The following is a 17,559-nucleotide window of genomic DNA, read 5'->3' on the forward strand; positions in this document are numbered from 1 at the left end:
TAAATGAAGCTTCAGCATGGAGACGACACACAATATGAATCCATTTAATTTCCATTTAAAGCTCCTAATTTGTTTTCTGGTCAGCTGGTGTGTAGATATGGTTTTGGGTAAACACGCTTTTTACTCTACGGATTAAGACTTCACGGCTACAATTTCCATAATCATCATGTTATATAACACAATGAGTTTATTTCATTTTCACTTCATCTTATTTCATATTCATTTTCGAAAGCAGGTCAATTAAAATCAACTGCACGGAGAGAATATCTGTGGGATTTTCTTAATGTTGTGTTGGCACTTTCAATTACTGCATAGATTTGGGGGGAGTTTGATTTGTATGAAGCAATGTGTGCTGCAGAAACATTGCGAGGAGATCCACATTAATCTGCTATTCAAGTGAAAGGAGAGTAAGCCTTGGTGTCCCTGAGCCTTCGCCTCTGTCTCTGTCACTTTGATTTACAATGGAGGAAGACTGTGTGCTGCATCAACTTCATCTGAATCCTACTGTAGCCTCTGCATTCATCCCTAAAGCTGTTAGGAATAAAAAACTAATCCTGTGAGCAAGGTTCCTTAAGTTTATGTGTGTTGTATAATGCTGTGTTAAACTGGAAGATCTGATGAGCATGCAAGGATTTAAGCTTTTGTTAAACACCACACAGAGAACTCTAATACTCAGGAGACATCATATTTAGAGGGTGAATGTTGTGAAGTGCATTTCCTCAAAAACTGTACTTAAAGACCCTGTGAAGTGTGCACCTGTGCATGATCTGTTATGCTAATACGTATAGTAATGACCAAAATTGTCCATTGGAACCCATATCAAAAGATGTTGGAATAGCAACGAATTTGACGAGTTTTGAATTTTCCGGGGAAATCTGCAGTCGACCTTCGCCTTCGTGGGCGTGGCTTGCGATCTACTGCGTGACGTCACGAGATGGACGCCGCCGCACTGTTTACATTCACCACCGTTCGTTTTTTCTCTTTTTCAAAGTCGAATTTCTCAACGTTTTTGAGCTAGTATTTTCCTGGAAAGTGTGTCGGAGTCGACTGGAAGTGATTGCCAATCGAGAAAACCTGACAATGGAGGCGACAGTGAAGAAAGAGGGATGAAAAACACAGGGGAAACGATGCATTGCCGCTGGCTGTAGTAATGTCAAGTCTGCCGAAGTGGTGATGTTTCTGTTCCCAAAAGATGAAGGTGAGCCTGGCTGGTGTCATTGTTTCGTAGATTCTTTGATTGATCATGATAAATAAAGGCCAGTGGTCGATTCGAGAGAGAGAGAGAGAAAGAGAGACTGAGAGAGTTACAGGGTTGTTGTTAGCATCTGGTGCTAGCTCTGAGCTAACGGAGATTAGCTGTTTCAACAATAAGGAGAGGGAGAGTGCTCTCCTGTGGGACTGAGAGAGATAACGTCAGCTCAGGGAGGTAAACTGTAGCCTAAGTTATCTCAGTGGGTTTGGTCATCTATGTAAACAAATATTTCCATCTATGTAATATTAGTTGTATAAAATAGGTTAAGAAATCCTTCCAATGTTTTTTGATTATTGAAATATATGTTTCATATGAGTGTTGAGAGCTGTATCCATAAATCTCTTAATGTTGCCCTCAAAGTGCACCAGATTGATCACTTTCCTCATCTATCCTGTCTGAAAAGCTGTCCAAATCAATCATTTCTCTCACACTAGTATCACTTTCCAAAGTCTCCGCCATGTTTACAATCGCAACTGGGTACATCTTGTGACGTCACAGCCACTATCGTCTGCAACTTCCGTTAGGCTCAGACGGCAAAATTAATAATTCATTAATTAATTAATTATGAATTATTAAAAATTATTTTAGCCATGACCAGGCGCAATGATATGTAAGGAATGAAACTGCCATTTCATTTTGGTGCAAAAACATGCACTTCACTGGGTCTTTAAGGACATTTTGGAAAGCCCCACTTCTTTGAATCTTTGTCCATGGTAGATAGATGATGTTGAAGACGATTGCTTTTGAACGGTTAGATCACTCCAAGTCAAAGGTCCCCTATCATACTGTTTTTCATCAATATATCACAGGTCTCAGATACAGATAGGGATGTCCCGATCACCTTTTTTTGCTCCCGATCCGATTCCAATCATTTGATTTTGACAATTTGCCGATACCGATTTTTCCCGATCCGATCTTTATGCAATGCATTGAGAGAAAAAAAAGAAAAAAAGCATTCAAGTTGTCCCTTAAGGTTATTTTTTTATTTAAATTGGATATTCTATCCAACATGGATATCGCTTCTTTCTTTCACAGCAGCATTGGATCAGTTCAGTTGTGCAGCATTGGATCAAAACAAAATAAAGCTTATCAGTACTCGTTGGCTTACTGCTACAATTAGACACTGCGCCCACTCTGTTGCCAGATTTGAGAGAAATAAGCAGGTCTATGAAAACAAGCCCCAAAGAAGCAACACATACATGATGTTGTGTAATTTGAAACCAAAACTAAGGCCTCAGGATGACTTTAAGACTTGAACATGGTCATTTTTGTTTTGTAACATTGAATACAACATTTTTAAAAAAGTATTTAAAAAAAAAGAAAAAAAAATCCCGATCCCCGATTTTTTTTCTCCCGATTCCGATCTTTTGAAAATCACGTGATCGGCTCCGATCCCCGATCCCGTGATTGGATCGGGACATCTCTATATACAGAGCCTGTCTCTGATTGGATATAACACCAAACAGATCATTGCAGCATTACCCATAATCCCCTCTGTTTCAGCCCTGTTTCCAAAGTGCTGATTCTCTGTCGGTTACATTAGATGAAAATAAGGAGCCCCTCCCCACGCCCCTCTGAGAGACATTTGGTTACAAAGAACTCAATGGTGCTCTAGGAGGAGATTCAGGTGATAAGGGGGGGGTGGGGGGGGGGTGGCGACCTTGGTTGCTGATTGGCTAATGGTTACACAAGACAAAACTTTATTCCAGAAACTGAAGATGGGCAAACAAGATACTTATTAGATTGGACTTTTTGGATAAGCTGAATCTGTGAAAAAGAAGGGCAAGGATATATAAGTTATGACTGAAAGTAAAAGCAAAGAGACTCACCCTCTCCTCCTCCTCCCTGAGGTCTGGCATGGTGCTGACACACAGCGTCACAGCGGTGATGGCTACAAATATAACCGACAAACAGGCGAAGATCTTCCCGGGTAAACCAGAGTGTGGGTTCTCCACCATGTCCCTTAATCTCCTCATGCATCCCCCCGCTCGAGTCTCTTCTGGAGCCTCAGGCGGTTGTGGACTCTCCTGGCAGGATTGTGGCGTCGTTAGCTCTGCTTCCTCTTCCTCCTCCAGTCTCTGTTGCTCCTTGAACTCTGCCTGTCTGAGCCTCAGTTTCCTAAGGCAGCACCAGTCTAGATTTTTCTCCTCCACCCCCCAATAGAGCAGCTCCTCTTGGAACGACAGGGCGCACATTTCCCTCAGTAGCCTCAGTTTCCCCGCCGCTAAGAAACACACGATTGTGCGGAAAGCCGACGGACTTCGGTCGAAGAAATACTCATTTCGGCTGCTGTCGTAATCGTCACACAAATCCATGATTTCATCCTCGTTGCTGCAGCTTCGCAACTTCCCCAATCGAGTCAAAGGGAATTCGTCCAACGTAGACCAAGGGATTTGGTACTTGATCCCGCCGACGTTGATAATGGCCGCCCCGTCAGAAAGGCCGATCCCTCCTCCATCTTGTTGTCGAGGCTGAGGCTGGAGAAGAAGCTTGGCTCGCTTGTAGAACAAACCCTTTTTGGCCAGGACCTCCTTCTTGTTCTCCACAGGTTGGAAGTGGAAGGTGGTGAACTGGTGCTCGGAGGTCCCTGCCAGGAAGGCCACCTCCTGGTACATCACGGCCACTTGTCCTGCACAATGTGATGTTCTTCACAGGTGAGGTGACTAGAAGTTGTCACCCATTCAGCAACACAGAACGTCTCTGTGGGACAGAAAAGAAAAGACTGTCACGATCTGTCTGTGTTTTATTTTGTATTATTAAGATCTGTCTTTGTGCACCCCCCTAGTTATGTCTGCTCTTACTTCCTGTCTCTGGATTTTCCTCCTGTTTGATTGCCTGATTGTGTTCACCTGTGTTTTTTCTCCCTCCCCATCTGTGTCTTGTCTTGGTGATCACTGTATTTTTATGATCAAATAGTTTACACAAGAGACAAGCATGACCATAAGACTAGACAAGCTACATCAGGCCATCTACTGGCACCTAAACCCAGGACCAATCGTCTGAAATCGTCTGTGTCTTATAGAGCCATAAAGGAATGGAACTCATTGCCAAACTGCCTCGCTGAAATAGAGTCCAGAGCCTCTTTCAAGAAGAGATTGAAGGGCCATCTAGTAATGACCATGTACCCTTGTGAGCTGTGAACCCTAATTGAATTTGATCGCATGCTTTGTACTGGTGGGTGTCTCTAGTGCACTCATCCTTGGCTGAGGTTGACATTGAAAGTGGATGACATTGTTTGACTGTTTCTATACACCGATTGAATGTATATGTATAGATGTGTATGTATGGTCACATGTATGTGTGTTTGTGTATTGAATGTATATATGTATGTTGATATGTATGCTTATGTACATGTGTAGACATTTGCTATTTCAAACAACCCCTGTGTACTTTTTTGTTTTTAATTTACTTTGACTAATTTTGTTTGCTATTTCATTTGTCACTTTCGGGTCTCTAAAAATATATGATTTTAAAAACTGTACTTGTATTATAATGTGACCCCAAATAAATAAAGAATAAAAAAAAAAAAAGTTGATGACATTGTTGATGATGTTGGAGATTGTTGATGATATTGGAGATTGTTGATGATGTTGGTGATTGTTGATGATATTGGAGATTGTTGATGATATTGGTGATGTTGATGATATTGGTGATGTTGTTAATGTTGTTAATGATGTCAGGACTTATGTCTTGAATGTTGTTGTATTATTGTTGTATTGTTTTAAGTGTCGGACCCCAGGAAGAGTAGCTTTTGTCAAGAGCAAAAGCTAATGGGTATAAGTTTTGTTCATCTTTCAGTTGGTGTGAGATCCTTGTCTAAATTGAATGTGTTCACTGGGGGAGAGAGTTCTGCTCTGTATGTGTATTTTTTAGCCTTGAAATAAAGGTATTTTCAGTTAAACCTTGGATCTGTTCCTGCATTTGGGTGCTGCCTGCTTCGCTCACCCTGATAAAGACAACCATTACAGCCATGGCCGATCTGTCAACACTCTCACTTCATTCAAACAATCCCTCGAAACTCACCTTTTCACTCTTGCCTTCAACTCCTAATCCACTAAGCCTTCGCCCTTATTCCGCCTAGCTTAGCACTTTTTACTCTTGTTGTTATTTTTCTTCTTTACTTGCTTGTAAAGCGCCTTGAGCACCAGGAAAGGCGCTTTATAAATCACATGTATTATTATTATTATTATTATTATTATTATTATTATTACATTTACTCAGTGTCTATGCAGGCTTTTTAGGATTGCATGGTTTAATTATATCTATCTATCCATCTATCCATCCATCCATCCATCCATCCATCCATCCATCCATCCATCCATCTATCTATCTATCTATCTATCTATCTATCCATCCATCCATCCATCCATCCATCCATCCATCCATCCATCTATCTATCTATCCATCCATCCATCTATCTATCTATCTATCTATCTATATATCCATCCATCATCCATCCATCCATCCATCCATGCATCATCCATCCATCTATCCATCCATCCATCCATCCATCCATCATCCATCCATCCATCCATCCATCCATCTCCTTAGCAAACACTTGAGATACGTCAGTCTTTAAAAGTTTTAAAGAAGTCAGTATGTCTCAGACAAAGTACTCGTTGAATGGCTGAAGAAACATTATATCCATTTTAATGATTATTGTGTCTCGTCCATCTCTTAGACCTGATCACAAAGCATGTAAGTTCCAGTTGAATCGCCTTGATTTGTGCATTTGGTCATGCAAATACATTTGCATTAACGTTTTTATGCAACTTTTGACCAAACGAAAAAAGCCATCTTGACGAACCAGAATTGAGGAAGCTATCGTAGCTTATTAGCTGTATTGCACAATTAGCAATGTTCACTATATTAGATAAGTGCCTAGAATGAGTGGATTCATTTTGGTGCATCACTTTCTACCAAAACCTATAAACACTTTTCTTTTCAGACATGGACAGACTGTACTAACTTGGTCTCTTTCAGTATAATCTATGACGCATTTCCTTTCAGTCAGACAACAATGTTAGCCTCGGAAGAAAACATTTCCTGCTTCACACGGTATGTGAGGAGACTTGAGACCATTCAGCAACTCAGAGCATCAAGAATAGCCAGCAAATACATGTATTCAATGTGTTTACATGCTTTTATGAAGGCATGGCTTAAATCTTTCTATTATATCATAAAACATTCGGTCCATGGTATGTGCTGTGACTTTTAATCCACCTAAATTGGACAGTATCAGACTTAGAGAGGAAACACAGGTATATAATGTAGTCCTCACAAAGGAAAACATATTTTGTCAACAGTACAATCCTTTTTTTTTAAACTACATCTCTTGTTTGACTGAAAGAAGAACACATAAATAATGTTGAAGAAGACCCGCAAAACTAAAACAGCGTATATATAAATCTTCTCTGCACTCTAATTGCAATGGAAGATCAAAGAAAAGCAACTTTATGTCAGCCTGAACCAAAAGCGTAAACACTAATAATGTTGTTTTTCCATTCAATGCACCACCAGGCATTGTGTAAGTAACTGTGAAAAACAGCACAATGAGGCAGAGATGGTCTAAAAGCAACGCATCAACGGCTACATACAGAGACAAGGGAAGGTATTTTGAGTGGGGGTGCTGAGGCGCTGGACTCCAGTGAACACGGGCGCTATAGAGCACGCACAAAAGCGCGAGCACCAGGGGCGCTACAGTGGAATGTTCTACTGCAACACTCCCCACACGCAAACACACAGTACACCCGCGACTGTTACAATGAAGGCTTAATAATCAGCTCACGGCATACTGTATAGGCAGGGGTATTGTATTTCATAACTGTTTTTCCTTTATTCTCTTATTTTTTTTATAACTATAATGATCGTATGAAGGTGTGCTGCGGAAATAATCTTTTTAATAATTTGTGACCAAACCGTTTGAGACCCACTGAGATAACTTAGACTAAAGTTAACTATCTAAACACTCAGAGAGTCCTTTAGCTCACCTGAGCCTCTCAGTCTGAGAGGAGAGGACTCTCCTCCAGCTTGTTGTGGAACAAACAGCTCCTTATGTCCGTTAGTGCAGCTAGCTAACCAGGTGCTAACAACACGGTCCCTGCTGGCACCGGTCTCTCTCTCTCTCTCTCTCTCTCTCTCTCTCTCTCTCTCTCTCTCTCTCTCTCTCTCTCTCTCTCTCTCTCTCACTAAATGCGCTATTTCCACACACACAGAGAGCCGAGCTTGAATGACACAAGCACACTTTTATTTCCATGCAACTCTCTGATTGGTCTGGTGTCTTGCCTCTGTTGCATTCACTGAACACAGGAAATTACAGTCCTGCCGTCCTCTCTAGTGTCATGATGAGGTTCACGTAAAGCACGGTTAATGTATTATATTATTGCACCGCCTGCCTGCCGCTAGGGGGTGCTGCAGCGCCCTCAGCATCCCCCTTCCCGCGCCCATGGCTACATACAACATATGTGAAGCAAACACATGTTAAATGTATGTGGTTATGGTTTATTCATGTTTCATTTCATATGAACACACAGCTTCTGAAGGCATTATTCAAAACAGGCTTTTCTGTCCACATGAGAAAGGATCAAAAGGACAACTGTAGGCTCTGCTAAATATAGGGAGGCTTTTCTAAGAACAATGCATTACTTATTTATGTGGTTAAGGATGTAGTTAAGTTGATTGTAAAGGAGTTTGACATTTTTTAAGGGATGTATGACGTAACTGTACAGTAACTGTTAGACGAACACATACGTATGTGAGAATGCTGTTCATTGATTACAGTTCAGCCTTCAATACCATTGTGACCTCCAAGCTGGCCATCAACCTCAGAGACCTCGGGCTCAACAGCGCCCTCTGTGACTGGATCCTGACGGGCAGACCCCAGGCAGTGCGGGTGGGAAACATCTCATCCTCCACCCTGATCCTCAACACCGGAGCCCCTCAAGGCTGCGTGCTCAGCCCTCTCCCCTACTCCCTGTTCACTCATAACTACGTGGCCACACACAGCTCCAACACCATCGTGAAGTTTGCTGATGACACGACCATCATCGGCCAGATCACTGACGGCGAAGAGACGGCGTACAGAGAGGAAGTCGAAAACCTGACATCTTGGTGCCAGGATAACAACCTCCATCTCAACGTCAGCAAAACCAAGGAGCTGATTGTGGACTACAGGAAGCAGCAGAAAGAGGGACACGCCCCCATCACCATCAATGGGACTACGGTGGGGAGAGTCAGCAGCTTCAGGTTCCTCGGTGTTCACATCACTGAGGACCTGACATGGACTCTCCACTGAGGACCTGACATGGACTCTTCACACCACCACCATCCCCAAAAAAGCTCGACAGCGGCTCTTCTTCCTCCGCAGGCTGAGGAGGTTCAAAATGGACTCCAGGATACTCTGCAACTTCTACAGGTGCACCACAGAGAGGATCCTGACCTTCTACAGGTGCTCCATAGAGAGGATCCTGACCTTCTACAGGTGCTCCATAGAGAGCATCCTGACCTTCTACAGTTGCACCATAGAGAGTATCCTGACCTACAGGTGCTCCATAGAGAGCATCCTGACCTTCTACAGGTGCTCCATAGAGAGCATCCTGACCTACAGGTGCTCCATAGAGAGCATCCTGACCTTCAGGTGCTCCATAGAGAGTATCATGACCTACAGGTGCTCCATAGAGAGTATCCTGACCTTCAGGTGCTCCATAGAGAGTATCATGACCTACAGGTGCTCCATAGAGAGTATCCTGACCTACAGGTGCAGAGTATCCTGACTGGCTGCATCACGGCCTGGTACGGCAGCTGCACCACCCTCAATCGTAAGGCTTTACAGAGGGTGGTGAAAACTGCACAGAACATCACCAGGACGGAGCTGCCATCCATGGAGGACCTTTACTCCCAGCAGCTCAGGAAGAAAGCCCTCAGGATTATAAAATGAACTATTATGAACTATTTTTAATACCTGGAGACCAGAGGAATGTTCTCTCCCAGACCAGCTGCAAAATGTAAATGATCCAACAAGCTCACAGTACTAATATGTTACTCTATCACATTAATAATACATTTTTATTTCATCTTGACAGCAAGTCGGACCCCCTGCTGCTTATGCTGACTCATCACTCGCTGATCAAATTGTGAAAATGTCTGTTTGGGTTGACTCTCTTCACACAAAATCCCTCTCTTTAGATCCAATTACACTCTTCTGAAGTCAAGCTGAGACACTTCTTGTTTTATTAAATACAGGAACATCTGGATGCAAAATAAACATAACTAGGGCTGTTTTATAGCAACAGGCCATCTAACGATATCTGTTCTGCACCTGAGGCAAGAGATGATGAAGCAGGGGCATCGTCAGATCAAATTAAGAGTGAGACCCCTGCAGCTATCCTCAGAGTTTACTCTTTTATATTATGTGCCCAGTCATTGGCTGTTTTCTCGAAAGGAGGGGGGCTCAGAGAGCTCCACAGCAACTCAGCAAAATGCTTCTGACAGCAGAGGTTTATTGAGCATGACACTGAACCCAGGGGGGGTTTAAAGGAGCACAGAGAGAATATATTTCTATAGGACGAGCTTCACAGAGAGGCCAACGTGTCAAACAAGGCTTATTGAATGATGGGAATACTTCATATTTATATTTATACATGCCAGTCGTGTACAGTAGCTAAGTATATACACTTATTCCATAAAAAGCGAATAAGCTGTAAAGATTTGTTAAGCATGCATAGGCCTGTCGCGATAATCGATAAATTGACTTATCGTACGATAAATAAAAATGGACTCGATAACTTTTCTGAGCTCGATAAATTGCCGTTTACATGCGTGTTTGTTTACATAAGGATGTGACCAGCATTTTAGCTAGGAGCGCTGTGGCTGCCAGACGAGCTGTGGCTGCCGTCCATGCGCGCTGTGAGGGGCGGGGCTGACACACAGCCAGGTCAGGACACTGTGTGCACGTACAGCAGCGTAGCAGGCAAATTAATAATATAGCGACAAGCGGGAGACAACGTGTGACTTACTCGCGGGGAATTTAAAATGAAATGGAATTGGTTACAAAACCTACACATCTCGATTCTCCGGTGTGGCAGTATTTTGGATTCAAGCCAAATCAACGAGGCCAACCTACGGACTTGAGTGAGCCGGGCGGTGTGTCGCATTTGTTTAAAAAAGGTAGCGACAAAAGCAGGCAATACCACGCATTTTAAACTACACCTAAACCACTCCATTCCGTTTTCCCAGCTGGTAGCAAACACGGCAGCTGGAGATGGAGACCCCCCACCTTCCCGACAGTTTACAATCAAAGATGCATTTGCCCGGCAATGCAAACATGTTGGTGTTCCTTGCTCGAAAACTTCGAAAAACAGATTTGGATATGGCCTGTTGAGGCATCTGGGCCTTTGTATGGACAGTGGACTGTACACATGACTGTTGTTTTAAGGAGATTTTTTTTGCTTGTGAGACAATGTGTGCTCATATTGATTTATTTATATATATATTTATATATATTTATCTATCCATCTATATAGAGATGGATAGATAGATGGATTGAGAGCTCTGTTTTCCAGCCTGAGTCTATTTAATTTATTGTTTTGGTTGTGTGTGATTTAATTAATTTATTATAATTTAATTAATTTGTTTTATTTATTATATATCATTTATATATTTTAATATTATTTCACATTTCATTTGCAATGTTGAATGTTCAATAAAAAGTTATGTTTGAAAGGATGTACTAGAATTATTATGATATATTATCAGTATGTCAGTGGTCTAAAATGGTCTTACAATGGTGCCGACAATATGATCGTTTATCGCAATAATTTCCAGGAACATTTATCGTCCAACAAAATTATTTATCGTGACAGGCCTAAGCATGCAACGGTTTTAGCATTTCTTTGTGCACAATTTACCTGCTGAGTGAAAAACTGCTTTCATGTTGTGTACTTTAAATCTCTCTTGTCCTCATTAGTTGAATTAATCTTTATTTGAAAAGGTTTTTGCTATAGATTTGCGACCCTGAACGCCTCTTAGTTTGGGTTTAAGATGTTGATCGATGTGATTAAAGGTAAAAACATTCCATAATCTGCTTTAAAAGCTGGAGGTCACACAAGCTTCTTTAAAGAAACTATTTTCTTTCATCAGAGTGTTAAAAGGTGGAGGACTTTTAAACTCTGCTCTGTTTTTCCACCACTATACAATTCAAATGCCTCTTTGCATAAATCTGCAACTCATGCATCACTCAAACATCCGCCTTTCCACATCCCCTCCATCTTCATTTTCATAAAAGCCCTGAAACAGAAGTGTATTTTGGGACAGAGAGGTGTTGAATGACTCTGAACCATCACCTGAACGGCTCCTTCCTTTAAAACATGCACAGCAATCAGCTGAGAGAACACGGTGTCATGATGTAGACTGATGCAGAATGTCTCGCCTGAACTGCAATTATCCTGGAAAGAGTTTTCATTCATGATTACAGGATCATCGCAGTCTGAAGGGCCGAGACAGAGAGCTCCTTTTAGTTTCAGAGTCACAGCAAGACAGGATTTTGTTGATTTTATGTCACAAAAAGAGTCTCAATGTCCACAAGGGAAAATAACAAAACATCATGGCCTGGCTTCTAGAGTTTGAATTATAAACTGTTGATCCAAGTAAACAAGTCTTTCTACACACAAAGGACATTTAATTACCTACTGAAAGATATTTAAAGGAACTTGAACTATCCACTTATTGGAGTTTGGAACTGATGGATTCTGAGTTATTGGGAAATTTGCTTTTGCAAAGATACTCTGGTGACACACACACACACACACACACACACACACACACACACACACACACACACACACACACACACCATGTATACATCACTCCAGGGGACATTACATTGACAGACATGCATTTCCTGGAGACTTATCCTAACCTTTACCATAACCAACACATGCCTAACCCTAAACCTAACCAAGTCTTCACCCTAAAATTAATGATTCCCCTCATTAGACCTCCATTAGGTCTCCATAAGGGAGGCGAGTCCCCACACGTGAATGTGTAAACAGATGTATGTCCCCACAAGTATAATAATGCTAGGCCACACACACACACACACACACACACACACACACACACACACACACACACACACACACACACACACACACACACAAATATATTTTTATTCGATTTTGGCCCAACTGTTCCCTCCTATTCCCAGAGAAACATCAGTCATTATCGTTCATCTTTTCCACACAGCAGAGTGCTTCCTCTGTGGTCACACTGAGAGAAATGTATTTTAAATATTGTGTATTACAGGACATTGTTTCAGTTAATGAAAGACAGACTACTCTAGCTGGGGAATGCTTCTATGATAACAGGAAAAGTGTTTGAAAGTCAATGGCGTTCCCTCTTCATGTCGAGAGGCTGTTCAGCTCCGCAGGGACGAGAAACTACAGCGAGCTCCACTGGAGAATTTTCTGTTAGCAGTAAGTAACCGGAGGCTTGGAGAAATAAATACATTATTAATCCTCTTTTATTATCAGTTGTTCACACACACACACACACACACACACACACACACACACACACACACACACACACACACACACACACACACACACACACACACACACACACACACACAGTGGACTAGCCAAGTTTGATCGTAAAACATTTTGTAACTTAAAGACCACTTGGAGAGCCAAGATCTCTGCCAAGGGCCGTTTCCGTAACTGAAAAATGATCCGGAACATAGTGACATCACTATGGGATACTTGTGCTCCTATTGGCTAGCGCTCCATCACATTATAGGAGATAGGCTATGGTTTCTTTACAGTAGAGACACTACATACTGATATACACCTGAACATCAGCAGGAGAGGACTCTTTAAAGTAGAGACACTACATACTGATATACACCTGAACATCAGCATGAGAGGACTCTTTAAAGTAGAGATACTACATGCTGATATACACCTGAACATCAGCATGAGAGGACTCTTTAAAGTAGAGACACTACATACTGATATACACCTGAACATCAGCATGAGAGGACTCTTTAAAGTAGAGACACTACATACTGATATACACCTGAACATCAGCATGAGAGGACTCTTTAAAGTAGAGATACTACATGCTGATATACACCTGAACATCAGCATGAGAGGACTCTTTAAAGTAGAGACACTACATACTGATATACACCTGAACATCAGCAGGAGAGGACTCTTTAAAGTAGAGACACTACATACTGATATACACCTGAACATCAGCAGGAGAGGACTCTTTAAAGTAGAGACACTACATACTGATATACACCTGAACATCAGTAGGAGAGGACTCTTTAAAGTAGAGACACTACATACTGATATACACCTGAACATCAGCAGGAGAGGACTCTTTAAAGTAGAGACACTACATACTGATATACACCTGAACATCAGCAGGAGAGGACTCTTTAAAGTAGAGACACTACTTACTGATACACACCTGAACATCAGCAGGAGAGGACTCTTTAAAGTAGAGACACTACATACTGATATACACCTGAACATCAGCATGAGAGGACTCTTTAAAGTAGAGACACTACATACTGATATACACCTGAACATCAGCAGGAGAGGACTCTTTAAAGTAGAGACACTACATACTGATATACATCTGAACATCAGCAGGAGAGGACTCTTTAAAGTAGAGACACTACTTACTGATATACACCTGAACATCAGCAGGAGAGGACTCTTTAAAGTAGAGACACTACATACTGATATACACCTGAACATGAGCAGGAGAGGACTCTTTAAAGTAGAGACACTACATACTGATATACACCTGAACATCAGCAGGAGAGGACTCTTTAAAGTAGAGACACTACATACTGATATACACCTGAACATCAGCAGGAGAGGACTCTTTAAAGTAGAGACACTACATACTGATATACACCTGAACATCAGCAGGAGAGGACTCTTTAAAGTAGAGACACTACGTACTGATATACACCTGAACATCAGCAGGAGAGGACTCTTTAAAGTAGAGACACTACATACTGATATACACCTGAACATTAGTGTAATACATACAACATAAAGTCTATAAAGAAAGTAATCTAAACTTGATTTTCTTCTGAGTCTTTGTGTCGAATGTGTCTTCTGATTATGACAAAACTGTTGAAACAAGTTGTGCAAAGTTCCCACTACAGTATGTATTTTTTTCCTATTGCACTTCCAACTCCAGCCTTTCTCTTTGTTTCAGTTTAAAGTTGTCCCACTTACTTTTCTCTCTGCCTGTTCCTCTGCTAAAGACTTCAGTTTGAACAGCCACTCTCTCTCACTTCACTTCAGTAGCGCTGCTCAGAAGCTCCGTGCTGATCTCTAATTGAAATTGAAACCTACTCTCGGAGCCTGCCACTCAGCGATAAACCGCTGATTGAAAGAGCTGAATGTAACTGAGTGTGATAGACAGAGAGGAGATAATGTGCTCAAAAAATAGCTGGCAGGGAAAAGGGAGCTCCTCAAAGCCTAAAAGCGGACTATGTGTTGAAGTTATTAGGACAGAGAGTTTATAATTCATAGCAGAGAAGAACAGTCAAATGAACCATGTGACATCTCCGTGTGTCTCTGTCATTAGCTTCCTTTGCCCACACAAGAATAATATTATGTTATATCTGCTTATTATATAAGATGAAGCAGCATCTGTATTCTGATATAGTGGATTATCGTGTATATTTCTTAGACTAAACATACTTTCTTAACCTTTTACCTTCGCTCTATAGGGAGGAGGGTTACATATCTCCATGAAACTCCCTTCTTTGATTGCCTACATGTTGTATCACACGCTAAACGAAATGTTATGTTTAGATGTGTGAATAATCTTATTTAATGTGGGCTAATTTGCATATATTTCCAGAAAATAAATAAGGCACAACTTGAGATGTAGCACACAATTCTGTCTTTTGAACTTGTGTTTTTTCACGTGTACTGTTTACTTGTAATTGTATATTGCAATGTCATATGTCCTATTAGAGTCCAATTAGCAATGTGGAGCTTTTCCCTTCTCTCTCCTCTTTTCTATATTTTGCCAAGACGAAAAATGCATCTCAAGAGTCTGCAGGTTTCTCATTAGCTTACCTTTAGCTCCAGGAGGACTAATGAGTGAGTTAAGGATATAAGGAGTAAGAACAACGCTAACAAAACAAGGTAAAAAAAAACACCATATGAATTCCTTCTAATGAGTTAATCCTAAGAGAATATACTGCACACACGGACAGGTTAATGATCCCTGGCTGCACAACGGGGGGGCCGGGGGGACGGGGGGGCGGTGACATGTATGAACAATCAATAACAGAGAAGAAAAGCAGGCTAGGGGGGGAGGGCTCGATAGTTGCTCTCATCTACTTAAAGGAAAACTCCTTTACTCGAGGCATCCATAAATCATTGGAAAACTACGAAAAAGTGTAATAAAATAACAGGAAGAGATACATCAATGTACCAGTATTGATTGATGTATTAGCCCATACCCTCTAAAGTAAACCAATGGGACATTACAGGGAAATGTAAGTCTCATATAAGTATGTTACACAGGGGAACACTGAGTAAATATACTACTTATATTATTAAACAATATATAATGGCTCTAATTTATCCTGGCTTGACTATGTGTGGCTTTATTCAATCTAAAACAAGCAGTATCGTAAATAAAGAAACGTATCCAGTGTAAATGATAGGAAAAACGTACAGTTGGCTACCTCCATTGAAACAGTGTAATAAAATAACATGGTGAGATCCATTAGGAAACTCAGAGTCCATTACGGAACATAATTGGATTATTATTATTATTATTATTATTATTATAAATACATAAATGTATGAGGAAAGCATTAATTGAGCACCATTAGCCTCTGCAGCCGCTTTACTACCCTCTATAGTGCACTAATGGAATATTACAGGAAATAAGTTTGTCACATCAACTGAGAAATTACACTGCTGCTAATATAATAAAGAGTTATGTTTCATATGTTATTGCTTTGTCCTTGCTTAAAGTGTTAGACAATATGTATCGCTCTTTTCACGCCGTATACCCTCAATAGTAAACTAATAGGATATTACAGGGAATACGTTCGTCACATAGGGAATACAATCTGCTATAATAACAAACCCTTGTGTTCAATATTATCATTATTCCAATGTGTCCTGGGTTAACGCATTAGATAATATGCATGGCTTTATTCAGGCTAAAACAAGCAATAACGCGATACAAAAACAACGTCAATCCTAGTTACCCAGTTCGCTGCCAGGCTCGTGTCATTCTGCTTCAGTTTCAGTCTCGCGCCTTCGCAGCCTTCAACCTGCAGCATGCCTCCAACTTTTCCACGCAAATGTTTTGGGACATTGTTATAGCAAAAAAGCTGGATTTACGGAGTTTTTTTTAAAAGAGTCCTCAAAGTCGCTTTTCACGCGGTTAAAATGTCAGAAAGAAGAAGAAGAAGAAGAAGCCTTTGATCCACAAGAGAATCCAAACAGGGAGACATGTTTCTCCACATCCTCACTCCGCAGACTGCTGTCCATGAGAGACGACGTGGCAGATGTAGCTGGGCAGTACGGTGTGTGTGTGTGTGTGTGTGTGTGTGTGTGTGTGTGTGTGTGTGTGTGTGTATGTGTGTGTGCGTGTGTGTGTGTGTGTGTGTGTGTGTGTGTGTGTGTGTGCGTGCGTGTGTGTGTGTGTGTGTGGGGGGGGGGGGGTGTGTGTGTGTGTGTGTGTGTGTGTGTGTCAGAGCAGGTTCCAGCTGGATGATGGTCACACACACCGCTCTCTCTCTTCAGGTGAGTCCGGAGACAGTGCGCTCTCCTCGGTGCGTCTCGCTCTGTCAAACTGCGTGTCTGAAAACCGAGACTGGCGTCAGGGGGAGTGTGTGTGTGCGCGCGCGTGTGTGTGTGTGTGTGTGTGTGTGTCTGTGTGTGTGTGTGTGTGTGTGTGTGTGTGTGTGTGTGTGTGTGTGTGTGTGTGTGTGTGTGTGTGTGTGTCATCTGAGTGCAGTCGACATATACTGTATCACGTATTGATGTATTTCGTCTTTTGCACTTATTGTATTTTATATATGCATGTTGGAAATATGTAATCAAGGTATCACAATGTAAAAAAAGTATCCGGATCCATAACTTGCCTCGATATCAAACGCAATGCAAATAGTGACAAGACATATCAATAAGAACGCTTTAACTTGAGTTGCACTGTCCCTATCAGATAAGCACAAAACCAAACCAGGCTATGAAGGATGTACAAACACATAGTTCAGTAAACGTTTTCAGAATATAGATGTAAAT

General features: G+C 41.4%; 1 protein-coding gene across 1 annotated transcript; it reads right to left on the minus strand.

Moving 5' to 3' along the window:
* Positions 1 to 3,081: 3,081 nt before the first annotated feature.
* Positions 3,082 to 16,945, minus strand: LOC307027435 (voltage-gated potassium channel regulatory subunit KCNG2-like; the record flags this gene model as incomplete). The annotated part of the gene is made up of 2 exons (XM_079695682.1): positions 16,518 to 16,945; positions 3,082 to 3,952 (listed from the first exon to the last, which is right to left on the minus strand). A coding segment is annotated over exon 2 (786 nt), but the record flags the coding sequence as incomplete, so codon positions are not given.
* Positions 16,946 to 17,559: the final 614 nt, after the last annotated feature.

The sequence above is a fragment of the Notothenia rossii genome (assembly GCF_949606895.1).
Source record: "Notothenia rossii genome assembly, contig: scaffold_375, whole genome shotgun sequence".
Lineage (NCBI taxonomy): Eukaryota > Metazoa > Chordata > Actinopteri > Perciformes > Nototheniidae > Notothenia > Notothenia rossii.